Source organism: Trichosurus vulpecula, chromosome 7, assembly GCF_011100635.1.
Source record: "Trichosurus vulpecula isolate mTriVul1 chromosome 7, mTriVul1.pri, whole genome shotgun sequence".
Classification (NCBI taxonomy): Eukaryota; Metazoa; Chordata; class Mammalia; order Diprotodontia; family Phalangeridae; genus Trichosurus; species Trichosurus vulpecula.
In genome coordinates this window covers 196,550,386-196,567,213 of record NC_050579.1, presented here as the reverse complement: position 1 = coordinate 196,567,213, position 16,828 = coordinate 196,550,386, and the positions used below count along the sequence as shown (strand labels likewise).

The following is a 16,828-nucleotide window of genomic DNA, read 5'->3' as shown; positions in this document are numbered from 1 at the left end:
GACATGTGTTTATTACTACGATTCCTTTGTTTCCCTGTTACATGTGTTCCAGGGAAGTATCATTTTGAAGTTAATTCAATATAAGCTAACTTTAACAGTTATCTATTGATATTAAGTCTACCAAATTAAAATTGGAAGATTTTTCTTACCATGAGTACATGAATAAGTTGACCAGTATAAGAATTCCAGACTTTCAAGGTCATATTATTAACAGCAGTTATAACAGTATTGTCATGACGGTCCCATGCTACCATAGTTACTTTCAGTTTTGTGATTTTGTCTTCTACCCCTTGCAGGTTTTGTCTGAAATAAAAACACTATTTTAACCAAATATTTTATACTAGGTAAAATGCTGGTACCACAGAAATCTGAATAAATTTAATTATTATTTGTTATTAACAAAAACGACGCTATTATTTAGTAGTAATAATGTTGAAGAAAAATAGCTACTTGGATTTAAATTCTGAAAACTATAATCATAGTTCAGCTCTACCACTGACTTCATGACCTTTATGACCCAGAGGCAAATTTCTTGTCTGCCTCACCTGCCACCCCTATCCCCCAAAGAAAAATTATAAGTATATGCTAAATATAATCAAGAACCTTTACGTTAAAGACATTTAAGAATGGGATAGAAAAAAACCTATTGCCTTATAACTATCCCAGTATTTTAGATGGATCAGTTTTAAAGGATTCCCATAAAACAAAGAAAAAATAGTGAAATTTTCACTTAAGAGGTTATTCTAATGACTTTTTTGAGAGGTGAGATGGGCCTGAATCATAGTGGTAGTTGTGTGAATGAAAAGGTCCAGATAGAACAGATGTGAAGGTAGAAATGCAAGATGTGAAATTTTGTTGAATATGTGGGGTAAAGTCACTAGTTCTAAGTTTTAAAACTAGAAGAGGCCTTAAACAGCACTGAATCAAATGTTCCAATTTTAAGAATGAGAAAGTCAAAGACAAAGGAAATTTAAGTGACTTAGTCACCTAAGTAGTAAGTTGCAAAGCTGAGATTCAAACCCCTCCCCAAGTCCAGATGCAGCTTTCTCTCCACTTCATCACTGGATAATATTGTTCAGTCACATCTGACTCTGTGACCCCATGGACCATACTGTCCATGGGGCTTTCTTGGCAAAGATACTGGATTTTGCCATTTCCTTTTTCAGTGGATTAAAGCAAACAGAGGTTAAGTGACTTACCCAAGTTCACACAGGTATTAAGTGCCTGGGGCTAGATTTGAAGTCAAGTCTTCGGGACTCCAGGCCCAGTGTTCCATTCACTAGGCCACCTAGCTAACTCTCCATCATACATACACCTGGATCAAGAATATCTACTACACTGCTAACAAGTTGCTATCTAGTTTCTGAGTGAAAATTTCCATTATACTCTATTGCATACTGATGTATCCCATACCACTTTTTGACAACTTTAACTTGTCACAAAGGTTTTTCTTGCATCAATCCCAGCATTACATATGAATTCTACTGTAACCAGTAATATATCTGAATGACCTATACCTAAGCAATTTTTCAATCTTACCCAGCTGGACGAGTAGCCATATCTAACAAAATACTCTTCCATTCTTTCCTCTTAAACTGCCAAATTCGGGCTGTTCCATCACGACTCCCGCTTACAAACCTAGAAAGGGGAAAAATACAAATAGCTTTAAGCATTTATTTTCCTGACCCCTATTCTATAAAATACTCTACGCACCTGTCTCTTCATATACCTACATTGATAACACTAAATTAAAACATACGCTTAAAAATAATCCCCTAAACTTTTGACGACTACTGATACTCAACATTTGCCGTCCTAACTTTTAATGTGAATTTCTTGGTACCAGTAATTGGCACTGAAAAATCAAGCTTCAAAGGTAGTTTGGGAGCATTTTCCAGTATCCCAGAACACTGGATGTAGCAAGCAACTTAGTTCTGCACCAAATCCTCTGTAGTTACTGGGGTCTGAAATAAATGTGCAATACTATTATCCCTCCATCCCTTCCTTCCAATAAAGAATATAGGAGTACATGTCACATTGCAACTATGGGTTTTCAAATAATATGAAAAGTGCTTCTATAACTTTATGTAATACACCATTTACTGGCACTCAAATCCCTGTAAAATAATGTTTAAAATGAGTACTTTTTCCCCTGACACAATCTAAACATAGACACATTTATAAGCACATATATATGTATACATAGACATATACATACACACACACACACACACACACACACACACACATATATATAATATATACGCACAACATATAATTGTTGTTTTATATTATAAATCAACAGGGTCTATTGACATTATTTCTTATACAAAGAAATATAATTTGTTTTGCTACTTGTTAACAATAAAAAAATTCAACTATTTTTTTTCTTTTTCTATTATAGACCTGTGGTGTCATCAAGGTAAGGAATATCTGGGGTGGAAATTTTGTTCACTAATGCAGATCCCTAACTCCCAAGCAATTTAGTCTTTATAATCTTTCTAGTACTGCAAAGAGCTGCCTTCATTTGTTAATGCCACTCACTCTGATCTACCCAAGCATCAAATAACTAATTTCAAGGGAGCTTTAAAGTTACTGGGGGTTTTTGTTTATACAGTTTCATAGTTCAAAAAGCTAAGAACCTATTCTTTGAAAAAATATAAATAATAATTTTCTTACCTGCTACTGGTGTTTGAAAACTGGATGCTATCAACCTTGTCCTATAAATAAATGAAAGGAAAAAAGAGCTCAATGTAATTGCCAAAGACATTTTAATTGGACAAAGTAATTCTCCTAAGTAATACTTACAGTATGAAACTCCAGTTCTGATATTTTCTCTGGCTGACCTGATCCAAAAAAATAAACTCTAATAATATGATCGGTACTTCCTGTGGCCAGAAACATTCCACCTATGAAAGGATCCAGCAAACACTTTAATGTAGTTTCATAACCTTTAATAGTTAAGATTCTAAAATACTACAAACATCATCGTGATCTCAATCATGAGACTAAATTTAAAATTTATACATACTCATTTTCTTTCTGAACACTTAATAGTGAACTTTTCAAAATTTAATATATTATTTATAGAGTAAATGGTAAAAAGATTAAAAATCTTTTAATCTCCCTATATAAGTGAAATTCAAATTGCAGTTAAAATGCACACTATATCATTTTGAAGTTAAAAGTCAAATAATTTTAAATAGTATTGTGAAATTGTCACAGTAACTTGAAAATACCTACAACTTTTTATTAGCTAAAAATCAAAATACCTAAGAAAAGCAGCATCAGTACCACCATCATCTTTCTTCTAGTTATGCATAAATCATAAATTTCTAACTCTAAAAGGGTGATTTCAGGCCATCTAATCTAAATCCCCTTATTTCATGGATCAGGAAACTTAAGGCTCAGAGAGGTTAAATGACTTCCTCAAGATCACACAGGTGGTAAATAGCAGAGCCATGAACTGAGGTCCTCTGCCTCCATATCCACCAACTCTACTACACAATGCCAGTGATGATGGACTTAACTCTGCCATCAGTAATAAAAGAATCTTGCTCATTCTAGGCTAATTATAACATCCGTTAACAATTTCATCTCTAAAGCCTATCTCTAAAATCCCTAAATTCTGACTTCTCTTAAGCATAGCTAGAAACTATTTAAACTGAAGTGTGAACTTCACAACACAGACTATATCTTGTACTACACAAAATGCCTAAGTCTAAAAGGGTATGCAAAAAGTTAGTGCATGGCAACTGCAATACCTTCCAATGAATTATAAATGTCTATGTTATTTAGCTACAAGGCACCTCCAACATTCAAACGAAAGAATTCAGTCTCTATGTTCTATGTTTTTTTCTAATGTAAATGGCATTACAGATATCTTAATTCATGGTTCTAAGTCTTTTCTTTTCATATCTAATCAAAGTTAAACTTTGTGAATGCCTTTCCTCTATAATAGTCTTCTTAGCTAAAAATCACAATAATCTAATTATCTAACTTGTATTAGGAAAAAATCCAAAAACATTCTGAATTCTTTTGCATTCATCTCAGTTGTCTTCTAATCCTTTTCCTCCACCCCAAAGGGGAAAATTAATTAAATGTTTTAGCAATATAATATAATGTATTTCACTACAAATTCTGTTTAAACACAACGAAAAATTTTAAATAGAAAAGAGTGGGAGGGAAAGCTAAAAACAAGAAGATCCTACCAGCACTAAAAGAAGAACAGATCATTTGGACTCCAGGTCGAGGACGTTCTGTAAATTTTGTGGGTCTTTGACTACAATGTAAAAAAATAAACAATTAAAATTATCATCCTAAAGGGATCACTACTACTAGAAGTAGTCTTAGGTTTCAAAATGAATATAGGACAGATATTAAACAAGAAGTAACAGATGGCTGCCTGTCTATAAAGAATTTAGAATCATTATGTTTCATTATTGGATTTTGTGGAAATCCTACCATTGATGCTTTTAGGAATTCCTGATAATGCAGTAAATTTTGCCATAATCACTCACCAAGAATGACTCCAAGGTCATTGGCACAGTAGACACATAATTATTGGTTACATTCACTTTTAATCAAATTTGACAGGTTCCGAGTATGCCGTATGGCACAACAGTGTAACACACTAATGCAACAGGAAAACTACCATTTATAAAATGGAAAAGGCCATTTAAAAAGACTTCCTTTTTGATTTTCTTTTTTTTGTCTGAGAGAGAATATAGGGTAAAGAAGAGAATGCTAATGATAGGGTTACCTCCTCTCAAAAAAATTTAGAATAAAAGGGTCCTTGAAGCTTTCCTTTTTTTAAATGCACAGAATACAAACAAGGAAATCCAGAAGGAAATAGACAAGCAGGACAGTTCTGAAAGTAACAAGCAGAATTTACTATATACTTTAAAAAAAAAATAAAAGCTATATATAAGAAATGTGTTTTTCGCATAGGTGGGTATGCATATGTATGTGTGTGTACACATATACACACACCTAGCTCCATATTCTTTTTCAGTTCTATTTTCTAGATGAAAGTAACAACTACTACTAATAATATTTATTAACTTATTTTATCCTTATAACAACCTTAGGAGGTAGGTGCTATTATTATCCCTATTTTACTGATGAGAAAACTGATGCTAAATAACTTGCCAGGAGTCACACAGCTAGTAAAAGCTCTAAGGTGATATTTGAATGTAGGTCTTTCTGAGTCCATTAAATGGCACTCTATCCACTGTTACTGCCTAGCTGCACTTTTTGGAATTGGTTAAACTGGGAATGAAAAAAAAATTTAAAGACTATCTTTTGTTAAAAGCTTTGTCTTCTGGACATCATAAGATCACAGATTTAAGTCTAGAAGGAACTGTAAGCCATGTTCTCCAAATCCCTTGTTTTACTGAGGATTAGGGAGGTTAAGTAACTCGCTGAAGGTCACACAGGTTTCGCAGGTTTTGAGTAGAAGGGCCACATTAGGTAACAAATTTTACATTAACTACTACAAAATGTTTTGTTTTTTAACACTAGAAATAAATTTAAGTATCAAAAAGTAGAGACTAAAACTACTTATGTCACCAATACACCAAAACATATCCACTGAATAGCAAAATACAAGGAGATTCAGTTTAAACTTACTACATCACAATTGTCCTACTCAAAGTCTAAAAACCCACCGTCGATGCAGCGGTTCTTAGACCCATGGAAAGTCTAAGGAGTTCTTTTAATGATTCACAAATCATAAAGCAAATATGAGGCAATGAGGTGGAACAGTAGATAGAGCACCAAGCCTAAAGGAAGACTTGTCTTTGTGAGTTCAAATCCAGCCTCAACCACTAGCTGCGTGGCCCTAGGCAAGTCACTTAATCATGTCTACCTCAGTTTCTTCATCTGTAAAATAAGCTGGCAAAGGAAATGGCAAACCACTCTAGTGACTTTGCCAAGAAAACCCCAAATTGGGTCAAAAAGAGTTGGACACTGAAAAATTATTAGACTAAAACATTAACAAAGCAAATATACTTCTGTAAGTGGATAACATTCTATGTTTTATAATATGTGACTATTTTTTAATTTTATTTTTATTCAGAAATTAACCAATACCAAAAAATTTTCCGCATTTACTGCAGATAAGAAAAAGAGGACCGGGGGGGGGGACAGAGGGATGACCTCTATTACATACAACTTATTTTATTTTTGAAATACAACATATATTCAGCATGTTACTTTCAAAACTCTACCATTTTCCCCTCTCAACTTCCTTTAGTTTTCTTCCGTGATAGAAAAAAATACTTCAGACGACCCTCTTTTCTTCCTTTTATATATTGCAACTCTCTTTGGCCTCCCCCTCCTTCACCAAATCCTATTCCTAAATATGAAAACACAATCATTGTGACAAATTAAGCGTAAACAACATGTTACTGTTGCAAATGAAGTAGATCCTATTTTGAATACTAAAATATGAATTCATTTAAAATATTACTAACTTCAAACTAGTGCCACTGTATAATTTTTATTAAACAACAAATTAATCATACTACAGCTATATATGAATCACGTGGTAGGTCCATGAAATTTTTTTCAAATCTAAAAATGCATGGGAATCATTAGTCTATTGCATAAACTGTGAAACCTAGTCAACAATTATCCGTCTTCAAATGTAATTTGTTATAATGATATAATCATATCCTATTGCACAATGCATTTTATTATAAGTGATAAAAATTTTTATTTCTCATACCAAAATAAAAGTTAAAGAATTTAAACTGTCTTGCTGAAATTTACATTTTAATAATGGTACGTAGTCCAACATATACACTACATTAATTGTTAAAAGGATTTTGAAACTCTACTTACAGCTTTTCTTATAAATACATGAAATGAAAAATGTTCTTTTAAAGGATACAATTAGATCATCAAATTTGATCATTTCAAGCTGCTTCTTCAATCAGAAATTATCCATTATATACCTATGCCAATCAAATATAAGTTTTATTCACCACACTATCTGAAAATATCACTGGAGAGACAAAAGTTTTCTAAAAATTTTTATGTACTCTGAACACTGAATGGAATAGGCCTGTCTATATGTCCAAAATAAAATGTTCTACAATGATAATTTTTTTTTAGTATGAATCAGATTGGGGATACTCTTATAAGACATTAGCAATAATGAATGCTCTAAAAAGAAAATGAAAGAAAACAAATATTTCAGAAAATTTAAACAAATTTCATTTACTTAATATTTACTGACTTTCTTACTATAATGTGACCTAAAATATACAAGTTAAAGAATCAGAAATTGCTAAGATTCTTCAAAAATTAGTTTGCTCATGACAAAAACTAATCTACTTTGATGGTACTGGGGATACATTAACTCTCAAGTTACATACTATAAATTCAGACTCTCAGAGTCAAAAAGACAAATCCTTATCACCTATCTTTTGATTGAAATCTGGTAAGAATGAATGTGAAGGCATTTATGAGATGCTTTCTTTGTGTTAAGCACTATGGTCACAGGTTTGGGCAACAAGCATCACATAGCTGTTTATTCAAGTTAGGTATAAACAATTCTAGTTTATTCAATTTAGTAGAGATTAATAAGGGATTTTGTGTTTTTTCCATCTAGCTGTGCCTGGGTCTGCTTCCTTCAACTCAGTGTACTCTTGAACCAGCTTCCAAACCAATGAGCTAGTTTAGCGGATAACTCCCTAAATTCCATTGTTAAGGTAGGAGATGTTAACTAGTAAATCAAGTAGTTTAGTGTATTTTTTTTAAATCACCTGTTTAACCAATTATGTTTTACTGTTTCCTTCAATTAGTGTAGATGGCAGTTGACCTAGTCACTTTCCAAAAAGATAAAACATTATATTTATCCTGATTTCTTCCATACCCACAAAACAAAAAAGGTTAGCTTCTATTTAATAAGCAGATGCAGCACTTATCTGGGAAATCTCTGGAAATCAAAACTATAAAAATGAGAAGGAAAAACAGCTATCACAAAGTCCATATTCTTTACTCCACAGGAGAAAAATGACACCCTCAGGCCAGAATCTATCGACTTGTTATTGTGTGGAAATTTAATAGCTTATTTAGCAAGCTTGATTAGCTGGTTTCCTGGGACAACTTTCTGTTTTTTCCCAAGTTACAGACCACATATGTATTGCTGGAGTAAATAACTGTTGGTAGAATAAATAAAAATACATGATAGATTAAAGAGGAATAAGATAGCAGAAAATACCAATCAGAAAAATAAAGTTATTTAGTGTGTAGGGACAAGGAGCCTTAAACACCTCAATTATCCCTGAGAACGTTACAATATGCTATTAAAAATGAGGCTCTGAGTCAATTAGAAAAGGTGAAAAATACAATTAGTATCATTATATTCTGCTTTAAAAAAAAAAGACAAGGAAGACTATATGTGAGAAAAAAGTCATTTAAAACTGGTTAAAATTCTTTTTAGTGCTTCAAAGGAAAACCTGGAAAATTCTCTTATGTGGGTCACCTCATTCCCCAATGATACCATATAAAGGAGAATACTGGACCTAAGTTATGAGAACCTTCATGTACCCGAAGAAACAAAATTTAGGAAAAGAGAAAGTTATTTAGAGAAATAATTGTGATAAGGAAAATCAAAAAGGGGAAAAACCTAATGTTCCAACTTTTATTTTTATTTTTTAAGATCATATTTTCTATTGACTTTTGGACACTAGCCATTACCCTTGCACTCACTCATTAGTCTCATTTTCTATTTCAACTTTTAATGGAAGTCTCCATAAACAAAAAAAGACTTGAGGATCAGAATGCAACAAGCTCCCTGAAGACACTGTGTCTTTATCCCTCTCCCCCCTCCCACACACACACCTAGTACAATGAGTTACAAAGGGCACAACTGCAAATTTTTGAAATTATGGATTTCTACCATAGCCATTAAAATTAAATTCTTTTCTCCCACTAAAATTGAGATTCACGTTTAATTTATCATGATTCTGAACATAACACATTACTCAAGCTGATATGTTCAACAAGTACAGTTAACCCTTCCACATAAAGACTTTCCCCATCATGGTTTTGATATATCATGGGTCAGCATAAAAAATTAAAAAGGATTCGTTTTGGAGTTTTGCAGAAGCCGCAGATGACAGAAAAACTTTAGAAACTCAGAAATACATAAAATATATGTGTATTATATTGTATAGTATGAACATATTTTATCTTTTACTACCATAACAATTCAGATTTCTCTGGTATAAAGGCAGGGCCAAAAAACTTTACATGGATTTTCTATTTTCTAGATCAAGGGGGTGCCATGCCCCTAGCCCCCAGATGTGGAAGGGATAACTATAGTATATCTTGGTCTTCTAAATAGTCTCCAAGCCATCTATTGGGTTTAATATGGAAGTGACTTAATGTGTTGGGATGGTCAGCTTTTATGCTCTAATTCCATAAATTTCATTAAGGCTACTTATGATAGCTATTGCATGTCTCACAGGTGTTTCACTCTGTACTACTTTTAAATCGTCACAAACTGCTCTGTCATTAATTTACCTTGGAATTTTGTGTGTTATTTATTTGTTTGAGAGGCAGGGCATATTTAGGGAAGTATTTATTTAGATATGACAGTTAATCTCCATATGGACCCATAACTTGTTCCACGGTGGCAAAATGGCCACCTCTAACACTGAATCTACTCCACAATCCTATTCTAACCAAAGGAAAGATTCAACAAAGAGGCACTCTATTTATAATAGGAACAAAGGGTAAAAAAAATAATATTTTCACCCCTGGTTTAATGAAATCAGGCATTTTAGGAAATACTGCCTTAACAGTTTCTCTAAATCCACACTAAATATTAGAATGACCATATTTGATAACAGAATCATCTACTTTGATTTTTCCTAAAGTGCAGTTAAGAGAACTATTTTATGCTAAAAGAGTTCTAAAAAAGAAAGAGATAATATGAAAGGGAAAGACTAGAAAATAACTGGAAAAAGAATAAAAGCATGAAATAATATAAAAATGATGAAACTCTGGTTGTGAACCATGAAATAAAAACTGAGACATATTTAAGAAAAAAAGAAAAAGGAACAAAGGTCCATATCATTACTTGGACAAAATTTTAATTTACTCAAAATGCCTGTTTTTGGAAGAGGAAAAAGAATTGTTTTTATAGTTCACTTTTTAAATACTTAAAAAAAATGCAACCAATAAACAAAATAAGTCATTTCTACTGTACATTAAAAAAAAAACTGACTTTATTTTAAGGGTTCCAGCATCCCATAGCCAAAAACATATTGTGCCATCTGCCCCTGTAGAAGAGAGATATCTCTTTGAGCCACTGCATAATGGAGAAAACTGAAAAACAAGAACAGAAAGAAAAAAAATCTTTATACAAACATAACACTTTCTTCAAATAATAAAATTTATAATGGCTGTTTGTTACCTTAAAAAAGATAATAAAATAAGTTACATAGTACCAAAAATTAGCAAAAAACACACTGAAGTAAAGTCTACCCAGTAACACAGGATTATTCATACACCTAAAGCTAGAAAGGGCCTCAAAGATTCTAGAAATGAAGAAGCTAAAGCAGCATAGGGACACTGTTACTCAATAAACATTTATTAAGCATTTACCATATGCTAGGCACCTCACTAAGTGCTAGGGATACAAAGAAAAGCAAAAGTATGGTCTTTGGCCTTCAGGAGCTCACATTCTAGTGAATAAAAATAACATGCAAACAACTACATAGCACTATTATACATACAGAGTACACAGAAAAGTAATCCCAGAATAAAGACACTGTAAGTGGTGGGGTCTGGGAAAAAGCTTCCTGGAAAAGGCAGAATTTGAGCTGGGTCTTAAAAGAAGCCAAGGAGGTCAAGAGGTAGGTAGAGGCAAAGAAGGAGAGCATGCAAAGTATGGGAGGACAGCCAATAAAAAGACAGAGAACTGGGAGATGGAGTGTCGTGTATAGAGAAAATCAAGAAGGCAGGTGGGTATTCCTGAAGTGTGAAGTACATGAAAGGAATAAAAATGTAAGACAACTGGAAAAATAGGAAGGGTCAAACTTGTAAAGAGCTGTAAATGCTGAATGTAGCATTTTATATATGGTCCTTGAGGCAACAGGGACGCACCAAAATTTATGGAATCAAGGAGGATAAAGAAGGATGAAGAATCAACATGGTGAGATATTTGTTTTAGGGAAAATCACTTTGATGGCTGAGTGAATAGTAGGGAGAGACGAGGCAGAGAGATCAATTAGAAGGTTACTGCAATAGTCCAGGTACAAGGTGGTAAGAGCTTGTACCAGGGTTATGGCTGTGAGTGGAGAGAAGAGGATGAATGTGAGAGATGTTTTAAAGGTAGAAACTAGAAATGACAAGACTTGGCAAAAATTGAAAATGTGAAGGGAACGTGAGAGAGCAGTTGAAGATAATTCTAAAGTTGCAAGCCAAGGTGACTTTGGAGGGTGGTACCATCAACAATAAAGAATCTGAAGTGTGTGAGAGAAAAGATGTGTTTTGCTTTAGACATGCTGAATTCGAGATGCCTATCAGACATTCAGTTCCTCACATCCAAAAAGCAACATGTAATACCACAGTAAGTCAAGAGAGGGATAAAAGCTACATATGAAGATCTGAGAATCATCTACATAGAAATGATAAAGTCATGTTTGGCAGAGCTAAGAAATAATCACAGTATTTTAAAAATATTGACTTTTAAAATAAGGGACAAAAACACCTCTGTTTCTCAGTTCTTACTGATCTTCACAATTAGATAAGAAAAATTAAAAGAACATAAACTAGATTTCTTTCTGAGGTATTAGAGTTTTAATGAAGTGACCTCCTTTGAGGACTTTTCTAGTGACCGAATAAATTAATAATTACCTGTAGTGATGTTATGGATGCACTGTGACCCTGAAGAACTGCCAAAGGAGCACATGTTCGTAGACACCACACTCGAATCATTTTATCACAACTTCCAGCAGCTATCATGGTGTTTTCATAGTTCACAGCCATATCTGATATCTCAGCTGCATGGCCTCTTAAAGTAGCCAACAATCTTCCATCATCTGTTGCCCAGATTTTTACAAGGCAATCATCAGAACCCTTAAGAAAATAAGTAATACAAATGAGTTTTTTTCATCTAATTGTAAAACAGTATTTACTCTGATCCACTTCTCAACAAGTACATTTTCAGGTACGATAGAAGATAAAATTTTTGGAAAATTGTCATATCATCTGAATACGTGACATAACAAAACCTAAAAATGTAATGATGAAATGAGTAAGTAACTTGTGGTTAAAAAAACTTACAGGTTTTCTATTATTCTAAGAAGCCAGAAACCAAGGAGTTTTACTTCATAATCGTCCACATACATCTTGTTACACATCATTTGTGGCTGGGGTTTAAGTTTCGTTATAAAAAAATTAGCAAAGTTTAATAACGTTTAATTTAATGTTTAATAATCAAGCTCAGAAAAGGCTTTTTAAACAACACATACACACACACAAACACACAGACACAAAAAGAAAGATACACAGACACAGGCTGACAAAAAACTTTGAAATATTTTTATCTTAATGATACATGTTAAAAGTTCTCCCCAAAAATATTTTAGGCATTCTCATCAACAAAGATATTTACAAACATATCTGGATTAGAGAGAACAATGAATCTCATGAAGTGGTCAAAGTATTCGAATTTAAACTATTAAAATGGAAAACATTGTATGACATTCTGTATGTTTTAAGCCATATTCCAAATCTTGCTCCTCTGGTGCTGAAAAAGTGGTCTTTTCTTGGACCAAATCCAGAACAAGCAATAGGCTTACACCAAATTTCACTTCTAAGTCACATATTGACCCCAAGAAAATAGTCATAAACATTCTGATACCCTTCTATAATTTCTTTTCAGTATTTCTTCAACTGTCACAGACCTCAACATCCACAGATCTTATCCTGTAAAATGCTTGCCTGTTATTTTCCCATAATTAGTCCATAAGGGATCTACTCAAAACCAGGAGGCTTCTAAGAGGAACTAATGTACCATTTGGACTAGTCATCTCTCATATCCCCCCATTCTTGATGCAAAACAAACCCACCTAATTTTTCATTCATACAAGCCCTCAACAATGTGTTTTAGATCTGTCCTCACAAGCAAATGATCTTTGATAACGTGGTGTGGGCAGCTTATGTCTACTATGCATCATCACCCTTTGAGCTCTATTTTTATTGCTCTAAGAGAATGGCATTCAATAATACGCAGCAATATATTATCATTCATAGAACACTAATCTTAAAGAGAAGTGTTTTTGCATTACTAAACAGTTTAGCCAGATTATGACACGTATCCAGACAGGCAGCTTATTGAATCAGGTCATCACTATGCAAGCCTTGAACAATAACTACAATAGTCAAACTGGGTCCAGAACTGAGTAGAAACACATTGGATTGCCTTTGGCCAACTATACAAAATAGTTGAAAGATGCAGAGACAATGGAGGGAAAAAAATCTGTTAGACTTGTTGATAGTGAAAATGAGTGATAAGGGAGATAAATTTAAGCACAGATATACTGAAGGCAGAAGAATAAAGGAACCATTGGATATACGAAGAAAGCCAGGCAAGTATCAAAGCATTAGGGGGCAAGCATTTTTAAGAAATCAGCTGATTTCATGACTTTCTCCAGCTATCATTAGCAAAGACACTGGATATAGTAGGAACCAGGCATAACATAGGTCAGAGAGTTAAAAAAAAAACAAAACAATAATCGGGACAAGTGATTCTAAGGCAGCAGCCTTAGCCTACACATTAAAGTAGCAAACCAGATACAAAGGTGAATGTGTAAATAAGAAGCTAGAGTTGGGGAAATGAACTAAGAAAAGAGGAACATGTAATGGGACCATTTATTTGTCAAGGTAAGAGCTGATTTGGGTGAAAGAGTAGAAGAGGTAATATATTAGGGAAAAAAATGAAAGAAAAGAGAAATCTTTGATTCCATTACAATAAATGCAACAGAACTCAATGACATACTGTTTGATAAGCCAGAAACAAATTACTTAAGAACTCCATATAAATACTGCTGGGAAAATTAAAAAGCACTCTAGCAGAAATCAGGCTGAGAATAATACCTTACATCGTATCTCACAACTAATTCAAAATGAATGTGACCTGAATATTATATCATTAAATAAAAAAAAGATGCATATCATACCTTTCATAGCTGTGGGTAGGAGATGCATCCTTAACCAAACAAAAGACAGAAGGAGTTAAAAGAGGTAAAAATAATTTTGATTACATGAAATTGAAAAACTTCTGCACAAAAAGGAAAGTGGCCAAACTGGGGCGGGGGAAATTATATCAAATTTCTCAGAAAAGAATTTGGTATCTATGATATATAGAGAACAGACAACCAAAAACCATTCTCCAATAGATAAGTGGCCACAGGATATAAACAATTCTCAAAAATATAATTGCAAACTATTAATAACCACAAGAAAGTCTCTAATAAGAGAAATGCAGAACAAAACAATTCTGAAGTTTCTCCTTACACCCAGCATACTGGCAAAGATGACGAGACAAGTCATTGTTGGAAGAGGCTGTAGGAAGATGAACACTAATAGATCAGTGATGAACCTCTAAATCTGTCTAATGATAATATGTACAACAACAATGTAAATGGAAAGAACAACCCAAGACAATAAAAAATGAAAACTGTAAAATTACAAAGACGACATGCTGACCCTAGGCCTTTGCAGAGGTAGGAGGAAGGTTCAAGGTTACAGAATATTTCATGTATTTTTAGACATCTTCCAAAATATTAGTTGGTTATGTTATTCTCTCTCTGTCTCAACATCTGCATGGAGCAATATGATGATGTACCATTAACATTCTAATAGGGTAAAGAAGAAAGATGTTGTCCTTCAGAACTTTAATGTCTTCAAAGGGTATTAAAGGAATTAAATAAGAAAATGAGAGAACATGAGGGTAGAATGGTTCTCTTCTGAGGAAAAGAAAAGAGAAGTTAAAAGAAATACACCATTATAGAAAGGAGGAAGAAGGTGGAGCTTGCAATTCCTTATAGTTGGGATGAATGGGAACAGTATACATACATAGTAGAATGGGAGGGAATAGGCATAAGATGAACCATTGTCTGATATACGAAGAATTGAAAACAAACAAACAAACACACACACACACATTAAATTCAATACAGCCAGTTCTCCGAATTTCTCACCATATGCACTGCTTTTGGATCTCTTTGAGAATATTTTTCCATCATGCTCCATCACTGCATACATAACATTCATCTGCCACTTCCCCCTATAATCTTCCTTTGGTGTGTGGCCTTCACCCAATGGAGTATAAGCTCCTTCAAAGAAAGGATTTTTTTTTAACTTGTATTTTCATCCCCAACATTTAGCACAGTGCCTAGCAGGGTAGATGCCCATTATATGTTGACTGACTGACAGAACAACAAATGGAAATAAAGAGATAGAGGTCAAGGAATAATACAAGGAGGAAATAGCTGCAAGGAAAAAAAAAAACTTCCTGCTGAACCTAACAGGAATGTTAAAGAGAAAAGTAAAGCAAGAGTGCCTTTGATCGCTTCTTGGACCATTGGGGAATCACTGAACATATTTTGCTGAGAAGAAATTATGTGTAAGAAACTGACAGGACAATTTCAGAAGAGGGGGGAAAGGAAGAATGGGGAAAATTATCACACTTAAAATAGGTGCAAAAGAGGGGGGCTTTTACAAGGAAGTGGAAATACGGGGTGGGAGGAAGGATGCTTGAATTTTATTCTCATTGGAATTGGTTCAAAGAGGAAAACTATATATACATACTGAACTGGTAACAGAAATCTATCTTACCCAAAAGGGAAGTAGGAAGGGAAGGGAAAGCAAAAGGGGGAAGAAGGGGCAGTAGTCAGAAGCAAAAAAGATTTTAGATGAAGGACAGGATAAAGAGAAAGATAAACAGAAGAAAATAGGATGGAGTAAAATGCAGTTAGTAATCATAATTGTGAATGTGAAAGAGATAAACTCACAACAGAACAGGATGCAGAACGGATTAAAAACCAGAATCCAACAACATGTCCTTTACAAAAAACACCTGAAGCAGAGAGAAAAAGAGCAGAGGTAAGTGGCTGGAGCAGAATCTATTATGCTTCAGCTGAAGTAAAAAAAGCAGGGGTAGCAATTATGATCTCAGACAAAGGAAAAACAAAAATAGATTAATTAAAAGAGATAAGCAGGAAAACTACATCTTGCTAAAAGGCACCACAGACAATGAAGTGATTATGGAAGGACAGAGATTGCAAAGCTATGCTAGTAGGAGATCTCAACTTTCACTTGAGAGCTAGATAAATCTAACCAGAAAATAAATGAGAAGTCAAGGAGCCGAATACAATGCTAGGAAAGCTACACATGAGAGATCTCTGGAGAAAAGGAGTATACCAACTGACAAATGGTCAAAGGATATGAACAAGCAGTTTTCAGATGAAGAAATCAAAGCTATAACAGGCATATGAAGAAATGTTCTAAATCACTTTTGATTAGAGAAATGCAGACTAAAGCAACTCTGGGATAGTACCTCACATCTATCAGGTTGGCTAATGTGACAAAATAGGAAAATGATAAATGTTGGAGGATGTAGGAAAATTGAGACAATAATGCACTATTGGTAGAGTTGTGAACTGATCCAACCAATCTAGAGAGCAATTTGGAACTATGCCCAAAGAACTATAAAATTGTGCATACCCTTTGATCCAGCAATACCACTACTAGATCTGTATCCAATGACATCATAAAAAAGGGAAAAGAACCTACATGTACA

The 16,828-nt window shown here is 33.8% G+C and overlaps 1 protein-coding gene across 2 annotated transcripts in view; it reads right to left on the bottom strand.

Moving 5' to 3' along the window:
• The window catches only part of LOC118855941 (pleckstrin homology domain interacting protein), a 188,115-nt gene that overhangs the window by 110,285 nt on the left and 61,002 nt on the right, over nucleotides 1-16,828 (bottom strand). For both annotated transcript variants that reach the window (XM_036765983.1, XM_036765984.1), the window contains exons 8-14: nucleotides 11,878-12,099; nucleotides 10,244-10,344; nucleotides 4,212-4,282; nucleotides 2,809-2,909; nucleotides 2,680-2,720; nucleotides 1,540-1,638; nucleotides 150-303 (exon numbers count right to left, since the gene is read on the bottom strand). In XM_036765983.1, the coding sequence (XP_036621878.1) occupies nucleotides 150-303; nucleotides 1,540-1,638; nucleotides 2,680-2,720; nucleotides 2,809-2,909; nucleotides 4,212-4,282; nucleotides 10,244-10,344; nucleotides 11,878-12,099 (789 nt within the window). The remainder of the gene's footprint in view (nucleotides 1-149; nucleotides 304-1,539; nucleotides 1,639-2,679; nucleotides 2,721-2,808; nucleotides 2,910-4,211; nucleotides 4,283-10,243; nucleotides 10,345-11,877; nucleotides 12,100-16,828) is intronic.